Source organism: Sminthopsis crassicaudata, chromosome 3 (genome assembly GCF_048593235.1).
Source record: "Sminthopsis crassicaudata isolate SCR6 chromosome 3, ASM4859323v1, whole genome shotgun sequence".
Lineage (NCBI taxonomy): Eukaryota > Metazoa > Chordata > Mammalia > Dasyuromorphia > Dasyuridae > Sminthopsis > Sminthopsis crassicaudata.
This window is the reverse complement of record NC_133619.1, coordinates 353,196,112-353,208,896: the sequence shown is the minus strand read 5'-3', so window position 1 is coordinate 353,208,896 and position 12,785 is coordinate 353,196,112. Positions and strand designations below refer to the sequence as shown.

General features: G+C 31.1%; 1 protein-coding gene across 4 annotated transcripts in view; it reads right to left on the bottom strand.

The window, feature by feature from the left end:
- Nucleotides 1–12,785, bottom strand: part of WDR33 (WD repeat domain 33) — a 96,374-nt gene that overhangs the window by 46,554 nt on the left and 37,035 nt on the right. For 3 of the 4 annotated variants that reach the window (XM_074301710.1, XM_074301712.1, XM_074301711.1), the window contains exons 3-7: nucleotides 10,611–10,679; nucleotides 9,350–9,454; nucleotides 8,406–8,501; nucleotides 8,065–8,216; nucleotides 6,215–6,312 (exon numbers count right to left, since the gene is read on the bottom strand). In XM_074301710.1, the coding sequence (XP_074157811.1) occupies nucleotides 6,215–6,312; nucleotides 8,065–8,216; nucleotides 8,406–8,501; nucleotides 9,350–9,454; nucleotides 10,611–10,679 (520 nt within the window). Of the gene's footprint in view, nucleotides 1–5,362; nucleotides 6,109–6,214; nucleotides 6,313–8,064; nucleotides 8,217–8,405; nucleotides 8,502–9,349; nucleotides 9,455–10,610; nucleotides 10,680–12,785 lie in introns of those variants that run through there. The other variant, XM_074301713.1, reaches the window with a different exon arrangement.

The following is a 12,785-nucleotide window of genomic DNA, read 5'->3' as shown; positions in this document are numbered from 1 at the left end:
AACATCAAGTGCAAATTTTTCAAGCACTTCAAGTCCTTAACATGGTTCTAACCTATTTCCTTCTTATACATTACTTCCATGTACTTTTATATAGCCAAATTTGCCCTCTTGCTGTTCTTCGTGACATATATAGCTCGTTTTTCTGCCTTTGCAAAGATTGTTCCATTATACCAAGAACTGTTTTTCATTCTTTTGTCAATCTCTTCTGGTTTCCTTAAAAGCTCAACTAAAATACACACTTCCTACATTAAAATAATAACTAATTTATTTTGCACAATTTGTTCTATAAATGTATTATAAAGTCTTTATCTACAGAGTGTGAACTATTTAAGGGTAAAGACTATTGGGAATTTTTGTCTAGATAAGTTTAGTGCTTAGCAAATAGAAAAATACTTTAATAAATGTTGTTTGATGGGATTCTCTTTATTAATATAGTAAATCCAAAAGGATACTAACATACTCTTCTTTTTCTAGTTATAACTAAATTACCCTATTTAATAACAGAAATCTGTACTTTGCTCAATAGTTTGCAGAATCCATCTTTTCATCTTTTTTGCAATGTCAGGTAGAAATTTGATCTCCAGTCTTCACATCACTTGTGTTCTCTTTGATGGCTCAAAGATTACACATGGGTTCCAAGATCATTTGATCTACTATTATATTTGCCACACACTAAACTTCATGTTGCACAGAGATAGAGACCAAATCTGTGATTTCATTAAATACAGTGAAATCAAGGTTAAGAAAAATCCTTCTTAGCAATGTAGTTCAAGATCTACTTGGCAACTTATACTCTTAGAAAGAGGTACCTAGAAAGCTGTTAAGAAGCTTGCTCAGGGTCAAACAGACTGTATAAGTTTTTCTGTATGAGATGTTTTTTCTGGCTACAAAGCCAGCTTTCTACCACACTCCCTATTTCCTATTCAACAATACACCTAAAAATGAGGACATCTTATTATATAATATAAAAATAGGAGCTCCCAGGCACAATGTTAAAAATAAATGAGAAAAGAATGGGAACAGAGACATTTGTGATAATAGTAAGGATATATGTCTTCAAAATATCACTACTCAATCATGAAAAAAGAAAGGAATCAAAAAGAGTGATATATTACATAAAAAGTTCTAGGAACTTCAGATAACTGCAGTGTGCCCAAATAGATTACAATACATTTAAATAGGCACTAAATATTAAAATGAATTGATCTCATCGACAGGAGTATTAGCTTGGTTGATGTAAAGACCTCAAAAGGTAAGTTTCACACTGTGTCAATTTATAATGACAGAAAGAAAAAAGTGCAAAGATAGGAAAAAGTTAAGGCATAAGGAAAATAGTCCCAGCATTTAAGACAGTCAGCCCTATCTCTATTAGACTATAACTCACCAGAGTATGTTTCTGTTATAAGAGCATTTTCCAAAACATTAGCTGGAAAATACCAGGAAAGTTTAAAGTGTGAAATAAAGTAATTCACAGAATTAATCTACAAATAAAATTCTCCAAAACAATGACAATATGACAATAACAAATTGCCCAGATTACAATTTAAGTGACCTTTAAAAAGCTGAATTAAAAAACTTTTCTGGCTGAAATCTGAAAGAAAATAAGATAACTTTTCCTCCAAGATAACTTTAGGTTATGCAATATTCTATTTCTGAGGAAAATTTCATGAAAAAGGATTAAAAAAATATATTACTCCAAACCTACCATTTAGTCCCCTAAGTATTATTAATTTTATTTCATATCAAAATAGCAAGGTAAATTTTATCATTGTACTCATTCTTAGATATCTTTAGTTCTGACCATCTAAAATAAGAATACTTTTATGCCAGGTGTGTCTAAGAAAAATGTGCATTGGTGGTCTAGTTGTTATGCATATAAGAGAAAGAAAATAAACTTCAAAAGACACTGTGTATTTTGATAAATATGAAAACATTAAATATTGAACATTTTTATTGTAAGGAAAAGGAAAAAATGCAAATTTCCCTACTTTATTTATTTGGCAATGAAAAATCTAACAGCCAAAAGAAAAGTATCAAAAGAGCACAATATTCCCTCTTCTCCTTGGTGTGTTTTCTTTCACTGGTATTCAACCAATTAGAAAAGCGTAAAGTCCATAATAACGTAAAATATGATTATTTCTGAACATAGAAATGCTCTATGATCTCTAGGAGTAAATCTTAAATTTCTCTTCACTGAATTTATTAAAAAATGTTAATGAGTTCAGAAAATATGTGTCATCAAAGTAAATTTAAGGAAACTTTTCAACTATATTAGACATTAGAAGCATTTATTTACATAAAAGGAAGCAAATTACCAATAATAATTTTTATCAGTATCACATATTGAAAGGGGCTTGTTAATTTCTCTTTTATAAAATTACAGTGAAAAATATAAGCTTATAGACTATTATCAGGTCAGAGGCAGAAAATCTGCACATTAATGAGGTCATATGTCAGTAATGAATTTCAGACAGGAGACCAGCATTTTCCAATGTTATGACCTCACTTAAAATACACCTTGGCCCTAAGGCAGCTATATCTAAGACTGAAATCAGAGATATAAACTGAAGTTTATTATGAAACAAACAACATTTTTAATATGGAATTCATCTGAAAGTGTTCCAGAAAGAAATATTATAAGCTTAGTTTGGTTTAAAAAATAGTAATCTTCCATTTCTTTCTAAATTTCTCACTGAATACAGAGTATAAAATTTAGCAACCTACTGATAAATCTATTTTAGACTTAATTTAATTCAACAACAAATGTTTTTATTAAGCATTCATGTACCATATATTTGGTACATTAAGCAAATTATCTTATTCCATGTTATACCAAAGTAAGCAACAGATTATTTACTCAGGTATTTGATCCACAAAATTAATTTATGTACATAAAATTCAATAATCAATAATTCTATGTTCTATATACTTTGAATATTTCGTATTACAATGTTTCTTTTACAAATGTCTTATTCAGATTCAAAGAGTACACAAGATTAATAACTGCCAATTTATAAATGTTTCAGGATTTTCTGGAGATTGCACATTGTTTCTTCCGTCTCTTTTATTGTTCATCTCAGATAAAACCGATGGATTAGGCGTTATTTGCACCTGTACATCATGTTATCTGACCCACTCACACAATCATTACCACTTAAGCACTTAAGTATAAGTATGTATCATTTACCTCTACTAGATTATTAAAAACTCATTAAAGCCAAGGGCTGTCTTAATAATTCTGAATTCTGCAGAGCAATTAACAGAAAGCAGAATTCAAATAAATATTTACTAAATAAAAAGTTATGATTTTTTTAAGTTACTAAAATAAGGGTCTACTTAGGAAATAGTCAACTAAGAAATTGAGTAAAAGGCCAATGGTTCTTTTAGATTCAAGTTTTCTAAATGACTCTCAAAATAAACAATTATTTGATATATCAGTCTCTCTTCAGTAATATTTTGAAACATAGTAATAAATGTGTATTAGATTATGATTTCTATGACTATAAGCAGTAAATGAATTTATGAAACTCCATACCCTTTAGTAAGAGAAATGATTCCCCAGTTTTTTCTTTTTTCAAATCCGGTTTTGCCAGTAGAGTGAATCAATCCAGGCACTTTGTCAGAAATTGGAGTATTCTTTTCTTTCTTAAAGGCCTAGATTAATATGGGGGCCCCCCAAAATACTAAAGATTTTCTCCTCTATTACTTGCTTTCCTTCTAGATCAGGACAAGCAGATTCAAAAAGAGCACCAAAAAAATTAGCATGAAGCCCATACTTGAATAAATGTTAATGTCTGTGATGCGAAGTTCCTACAAATCTAAAGCTAGAGGAGATTATAAATCATGAAATTCAAATACAAATATAGTAATATAATGTACAGAAGCCATTATTATAAAACCAGCATAGGTTACTTAGACATTAGCAAAGTATAAAGATGATTTTTCATGATTTTGGAACTGGTAACCCTCACCTTACCTTGATTTGATCATACAGTATGATCTATTGAACATAAAAGTACAAATCTTATCATCATTATAAGTAAAATCTTTTATGAACTAGCTTTTACTTTTAATCAATTTTTAAATGTTCATGGTAATAAAATTGGGAATGAAGGAATGAAAGAAATTAAAACAATAAAATCTTACAATATCATTGCTGGATGATATTTATACTCTCTTCTACCAGAGCTTACTTTACTTTGTGGGTCAAATATGGTGAAAACTCAACAGGAGACATAGGATGAAAAGGAGATTAGTAGTCAGTCTTTTTAAAATACATATAATTCTCAAATAATAAATGTTTAGAGTGCCAGGTTGCAATCAGAAAGACCTGAGTTCAAACCCTAGCTAATACATACCCTAGAGATTCTTATCCTCTCAGTTCAGTAAGATAATAAGTGATAGACTACTTGTTGATTTGTATTTATGGGAGGTTATCTTATGTATCATTCCCTCCATTGAAGAAGTTCATAGATACATCCCAAAATAAGTACATTGTTCTCACCTGCTATTCTACTCCAAATGAAAACAAATCTAGTTTTAAATTCCAGTTTTGATTTAAAAGGAGTCATTCCCATTTTCTTCTAACTACAATTACAGGAAAAACTTGTGTTTCATTTACACTTATGTACTTAAAGTAAGAGTGAAGAACATTACTGACAAAGAAAAAAAGATGGAAGGGAATAGTAAAAATTATAATAGTTTAAAAAAAAAAAAAAGCTTCTGAATCAAGAGATTTGGGTTTTCTTCCCAGTTAATAAGATCTGAAGATCATAGATTTGGAGTTCAAAAGGATCTCAGGGGTTATCCAGTCCAATTCTTTCATTTTTACAAGTGAAAAAAGCAAGTGATTTGTCCAAGGTAACATAGGTTAGTTAAACATCAAAGCTGGGATTTGAACCCAAGCTTTCCAAACCCAAATGCAGTTTTTTTTTCCATTGTAGATACCAGTAAGGAATTACTTTAATGACTTTCAACAAGTCATAGAATATAGGCCCAGAGGAGTGCAATTTTTAAAAGATAGCTAAAATTTTCCTGTTGTTGTATATATACGATATGTAATTTGAAGATATTGTGTCCTCATTATAGCGATAGAACAATTATTCTGTAAAATCTAACAATTTTAGTAATTAAAAGGAACAATCTTTCTTCCTTGTTCAAACTATATAAGGAAATACACAAAAGCAATTGCTGGACCTATCTTTTTTAATTATTCACAAGGGAATTACACTAATATTGTTAACTATGAACAGAAATGAAAATCTTGAACACCAATTTCTGTAGCCCAGTCTTTTTTTTATTTATCCATAATTGTATGAATCAGGGGAAATATTTTAAGCTTGTAAGATACTAGAATCAAGAGTTATGCGTGCAGAAGTACTTTTATTGACCATGATTAAAACAGAGTAGATTTAGGCCATATTCTTAAAGAACAAAACTTCTGGACCAGAGTTATAACCAATTAGTACAAGATTTAGTTTATATTCTCAAGGTTGTGTGTTCCTGTGTGTAAATGTGTGTAGCACTCTATTATAAGATACACAATGGAATTTCAAAATTTTTCATCTTTAATTTTTACCTTTAATAATAATCTCTACTCTTTTATCTATATGTAAAGTCTAAGTATTATGGGATTTGAGAAATAAAAGCGCAATTCACACAAGCTAGAAGTAGTTTCTAACTATCAAAAAAATTATAGCTTAAAAAGAGATCTCCACAATTTAGGTGACCATTGAGGAAAATGTGGCCCAAATGTGGTGCACAGAAAAACTAAACGCAGCAATACAGAAAAGTGTAGTTAATGAAACTAAAACTTGTCAAGAAATAAAGTATTTCTAAAAGTTATTGCCATGAGGATGTGAGCAATCTGAATGTCATCAGCATGTTGATATTTAGTGTTAATAATAAAAATGGCACCCAAAGGAAGAAAAAGGAAGAAATTATATCCCCTTCATAAGAGGCATATCAAAGGCAACTAAATGTGAAAATATTTGCACTCAACTCAATGATCAAACTAACTTTAAGGGGGGGAAATGCTAGAAATCTGCAAGCTGGGACTTTAAAACAATTGTGGATCACTGAAAGTTCTGCTTTCTTTGAAGATTATACCTAAGATAGAATGGAGAAGAGTTTTGGTACTGTTGTATTGTGATTACTTAGCTAAAAGTGTCTTCCCTATTTAAATAATTCCAATCAGTACTGTTGATACACATACCTCGAAGAATTCTTTCCTCATGGCAACGTAGAAAGTCCCAGATTCTAACAGTTCCGTCATCAGAGCATGTAGCAAATTTATTATCCGTGGGTGAGAAACTGTTACATGAAGACACACAGCAGGGGAAAGAAGTCAGCATTTAACACATTATCTGTGCTTCTCAGACAGGGCAAAATAAAATACTGTATGGCGTTATAAACAGGATGAAAGGGAAAGTATCCAACAATGGTGCCCTTAGAAAATGGTTCCAGCTGAAAGGCACATTTCATCAAAAGATGAATTCAGCAAAGTATTAATTGTTGCTTCCTAGTATTCATTCCTCTATTTTGCGAATTTATTTTTAAAAGTGACCTAATAATTCACTAAACACTAATTTTGCGTATGTTCCCAAAATAAAGCTTCGTCTTTTGGTTCCAGGGGAAAAAAAACAAGGGAGAGAGTAAGGGAGGGGAGATGCTGGGATAGGAAGGAGAGGGGGGGTTGCAAATAAAAGACAAAAGTCAAAGAAAAACTGAAGAACAGCTAAACTAAATTATATAGTTGGCACTATTTCTGAGAACACACCACTGTGAAACTAGTAGGATACAATGGTCAGGAGGTCTTTATGGAAAAAGTAGAAGTAGGAAGACAGTTGTATAGTGTTTGCTAAAGAGTCCAATGTAAAATGTTTCTAATTCATTTGAAAATGTCTGTATGAAAAATTGTTCCATCTCCTTCCTAGAAAACCTTATAGAAGCTGTTTCCTATGGTGTAACTATAGGGAAACATAGAAATTTGTGATTAAAGTCCAACTAACTCCTGCAGAAGAAAGGCAGTCACTTCCTTTTCAGTGTAGTAAAAGGTTACCAAATTTCACTGATTTATTTCAAAATATCACTGTTATAACTAAGGGGGATTGATGTGGCAATTCAGTGTGTGGATGACACTAAACCAGACAGTTAAGCACAGGTACATTTATCTGACTACATAAGACACAAAAAGAAGAGTGATTGCTGTGGGTGGTGTTTTTGTAACATTGTCAACCTTCTACCACACAGGGGCCGCACCAACCTAAAGGAATGCTGCGTAGCTTTATTTTGAGGCAGCAGCAATTCTTCAGATTCAGATATGAAACATTTCTTCAGTTTTACTGTACATACTGAAAGATTATATTTAACAGCTTGCTGAAAATATCACTTTAAACTCTACTTTTAAAAAATTACACTTTCATAACTGATGTATCAACAGTGAATCAGGAGAAATGTCCTACAGTCTTCTCATCATGGTTTGCTTGCTTACAGTTTCAAAGCTTGAAGAACCCATTCATTAATTCTTTAATGTTTTTTACAACCAGAGTTTATATCTGTAAGAATTTTTTAGTACTAATACTTCTTATCTCAAGTCTTGGAATAACCAAGCCAACCAGTTCTTCACTTAAGCCTTTTTCTTGTATCTGTGAGAACTATGAAGGTGTTTTATTTCTGCAGGCTTTATATTTTATTCATTTGGATTATTAAAGTCTGAATTCTTTATTTGGAATGAAATATTCTTGTCTTACACAATGAGCATCAAAAAGGAAAAACTTAAATACATTGTAAACCATAAATATGAAGAAAAGAATACCAGTGCAAAATGCGGCAGACAATACATCTCTAACATATTGCAGAGGCGGATACTGGGACAATACTATTTCAGAAAGGTGCCAGCAAAATATTGAATATGTGGAAACAAAAGAAAATATTGTGTTTCTAGGGTGCACAAAGTTTCCCAGAATCTGACAGAGCCCATGCATCTCTGCACCCAGCATACATTTAGAGATCAGTCTAACCATGACAATAGGAACTACAGAAAATGGTATATTGTGTATAAACCTGGCCTCTCTAATCGCCTCCTTATGTGCCTGGAACATCTTGACGTTGTTCATGTTGGACTGCCAGTATTTCACATATCCCCCGTGGTCTGCTGTCAGCATCCACATGTCATTGTGTGACCAAGTCATGGCCCTTACTGGGCTATCGTGAGCCTGTGGAATCACAAAATACTTGTCAGATAAGTCTTCAAAGGTTATCTGATCTACAAGGCCTAAAGGAACACATAATGTGATTAGGCATTACAGCAGTGATTAGTCTGTTTTTAAATTATATTAAATGAGAATACTTCTCATTCTTTATAGTCCAAGAAAATAGGATCGCCTTCTGATTAATACAGTTACCTGTAATATTGTTTCAAAATTGAAAGTGAGTCCATTCCACAGGGTAAACTCTCCACTAGAAGCCCCAGTAACCAATCGTCTCCCTTCAGGAGTCCACTGGGGAAAGGGAAGAGGAGGGGGGAGGAGGGGAAAGAAAGAAAGAAAAGGTTAAAAAAAAAAAAAAAAAAATTCAAAGTTCCCCAGACTTTCACTGCTTCATGAATAATGTTTAAGTTTCTTTATATTCATTCCCAAATAACATACATAAATGGAAAACTAACTTTTGCTTAAAAATTATTTGAAATAATAGTTTTATTCTATTAATTTAAAACAGATTTGGGGCACTAGATAAAAATTAGATTAAAAACTAGATTAAATACTTTTCCAACATTATATTTAAAATCACCTGTACATATGTAAAATATACAAACTCATCAAGGGAAGCCCTCAACATAACTAAGCTTTCTGTGTTATTATTCATATATAGAAACATCTTCATCATGTACTCCAAAGTTCACAACTGTACCAAATACTCAAGACTAACATATCTCACAGCCAAATAAAATAGGCAAAGCCTGTGTGGTCTGGTAAAAAAGTAACAATGTCTGACTAATACATCTCGCATCAACATCAAGAAAAAAGTTACAAAAGAATTTAAATCCTACAATGCACAGTAAGATATGAAAGATGAAATAATCCATGCCCTTCTCTTCCATGCAAGGCAATTCATTAATTTTGGCCTCTAATGATTTATCTGCCAACTTATAATTTAATGACAACTAGCTTAAATAGCAGTCCAATAGAAAGGGCAATATATATGCAATAAATAAATTAAATATATCCAGAGCCTCAGGAATACATTTTAAAGTTTTAACTAGTGAGCATGTTAAAAAGTCATTTATATTTTAAACTGGAATGTCTGGATTAAGCTTGAGTCCTTCAAAACACCTAAAAAGAATACTCACCCTAACAACAAATACTGGACATTTAACTTTATTGGTAGACGTACGAACAAATTTGGTTGTTACTGCATTCATAGGATTATTCAGCATTCCTATAGGTGGAACCAGCTACAAAAGAGTAAGGGACAAAATAAGCATTACAACTTACAAGCTAATTAGTGACAATAGTAAACTTTTTTATTTTTCTTTACAGCATCAGTTTAGAAAATGCTCTATGTGATACCACAAGTATCTCTTGAATTAGATTATTTTTTTTAATTATGAAATAAAGGCAAAACAATCTATATACAAATCAATGGTTAAAAATTTTAAATCTCCATTTCTTATTCAATAGGAAGTCATCATATCCTAAAATGTTCTGGAAAAATCAAATTTTAATTTAACTTTCACATTACATATCTCTTGAAACACTAGTCCTTTCATGATAAGATTTGACATGGAAAAACTATCTTTTATACTTTCCTAAGACTTTCTTCCTTTTTTTTTTTTTTTTTTTTTTTTTTTTACTATTTTTAAATAATACTTTTGCCAGTTACATGTAAATTCAATTTAAATTCATTTAAGAAAGAAAAACCTGAGCTCTCGCCTTTTCTGACCTCCTCCTGACACACTAAATAATTTGATATAGGTTCTATACACAAAAAATATTACCATATTAGTGATTTTGTGAAAGAAGACAGAGCAACCAAAAAGGAAAAAAAAGAAAATTACAGGTTAAAAATAGTTTGCTTCAATATGCATTCACATTCCATCAGTTCATTCTCTGGAGGTGGTTAGCATTTTCCTCATGATTCTTTTAGAACCGTCTTAGATCATTATATTCCTGAGAATAGCTAATTTATCCACAGGTGTTCATCATACAGTATTGCTGTTACTATGTACAATGTTCAACTGGTTCTGCTCACTTTATTTTGCATCAATTCATATTAAGTCTCTCCAGGTTTTTCTAAAATTCACCTGCTAACCATTTTTATGGCACAGTAATATTCCATTACAAGCATTTATCACAACTTGTTTAACTATTCCCCAATTGAGGGGCATTGCCTTAATTTCCAATTCTTTGTCACTTTGTCACACACCACATTTCTTTGGGATACAGATCAAATAGATATAGCAAAACTAGATCAAATGGGTATGAAGAAAGTTCCAAATTGGTCTCTAGAATGGTGAATCAGCGTTAATTTTTAGGGTATCTTCAGAGTATCTATTCAAACATTCCAAGAAAGGATACTTTATTATATGATTCTGACAAATTGATACTTACATCATTATAATATCCTGCATCAGGTTGGATTGCCCGCATATCTCGTTGATCTCTCTGCCACACTCTGTTCTTTGGTTATTTAAAAAAAAAAAAAAAAAAAAAACAAACTGATTATATTCATTTCTACACTCCAATGAGTCATGAACAAATTAAAAGGATATATAATAATAATAGGGAAAAAAAAATGGGATTGAAGCTGCATGGTGAGTATTGTGAAATTCGTAGGCACAGGAATCTATTGAAAGTTATATAATCTTTCAAGGCCAAGAGAATAACGTAAGAACCTAAAAATCAAAGTCAAAATTTAAAGCTATAGGATTTGTACTTTTAAAAAGTAATTTAATTAAAAAAAAAAAAAAAAAAGCAAATCCTATTCCCTAGAATGAATTTACTGTAGGTTTGTTCTTTTCATGCTTTATGATAATGCAATAAAATAATAATATAGTTAAGTACAGAGATAACTAAGTTTAAACTTTTTTTTCATTGCCAGGTAAAGGGGAGGAATTCTGGGTACCTGTTAAGAGTTAACTTTCTGGGTACCATATTTTAATTTTACCTTTTCTAAATTTAAAAAAGCCTTTTGAAAATGTTCTCCATTTTTATATCAGTAAACAGAACACTGAACATAATCACTTATTCTTGAGGATTCAGAGTTTTCATGTTAATCAACTATTACATAGTTTACAGAAACTGAAACATTGAATTTGCTCTGACAAAGCTGTACCTTGAAGTACACATTTTTCCATTAAATTTTGTCTTATTTGCTTCTCATACAACTCACCAGAAAAATGGACTTCTTACAAAAATATATAATAGCAATGGTTTAACCAGCCATCATTTCAGTTTTTCTCATGTTAAAAAAAAAAAAAACCTCATAATTTTTATTAACTTATCTGTGTCTGCATTTTTGCAGTATTTTAATATTACCAACTACTTCAACCTTCCTAGCAGGGTTAATCTAGAATTGTAATAAGTTAAAACTACAAAAGATATTTAAGCTATTGTCTAATCCAATTCCATCATTATGCATATGAGGAAAATAAGGGCCAATATAATTCTGTAAATTGCCCAAATCTACATTGCTAATAAATGGCTATAATTCAATTTCCTCTATCTTTTCCTGAGTTCTTTCTGTTACCCAATATGGCTCTTCACAAAACACTTTATCTTACTTTACTATCTTAACTTCTTGCTCTGGAAAACAAAAATTTAACAATTCACCTGGCATGACCACCTATCTTCCCTGACTAAAAGTGCCCTCTCATGGATTTTTTAAATGTTGCTGCTACAAATCATTGAAAGAGTCCATTTTTAGAATCTATATTGAAGGTAATAGTCTTTTGAGATTTCTCAAACTGTCCACTCCAAAGGGAACCTCCAATTCAAGAAAAGTGCCAGGCCAGTCACATTCACTTTTGATTCTCTTCTGGGCTCTACTCTTGACTCTTCAACTACTTTCCTATCAGTCTAAAATGTCTAAACTAATCAAATTCCCCTTTTCAACAAAAGAATGTGGATTATTAAACATTACTTCTTTTCATCCATTAGTGGTATGGTAAATATTTGAATACATTATATAATGTGAATAGAGTACAGTGAGTTGCTCTATTGCTCTCTAGGCAAATCAACAGACCCACAAAAAAGCATATATTGCTTATCAATAATTCCACCCAAAAAATTTTAATTTATATTATCATTTTTATTGTAAATATGGGACTCTAAAAATAAGAAGTCTAGACAATGTAAAAAAAAAATAAGATACTGGTTAATAATTATTAATATACAAACTATGATAATTTTCTTGATTTTCATTAGGAAATCAAAGAAATGTAAAATGCTAGAATATAAAAAATGGAATACAAGGTTGTTTTAATATTCTGGTTTTTAATATTTAGAACTTAGTAAAAAGAAACTATGTATTTGGTAATAATCCCACAATAGAACATTTATTTTTTTCCTCCCCCCTTTTCTTATGCTTCTAGATCCACTGCATAGCCTAGCAGTTATAACATACACTTGTTAAATGATAAATATCTGTTGATTTTGGTAGTATTTTTATTTTAGTAATATAAAACATTTCTTGGTTTGCCACTGTCAAGGATTATGTTCTATATCAAAACTTCATAAACTGTATGTCACAACCCCATATGGGGTCACATAATTGAATGTGGAGTT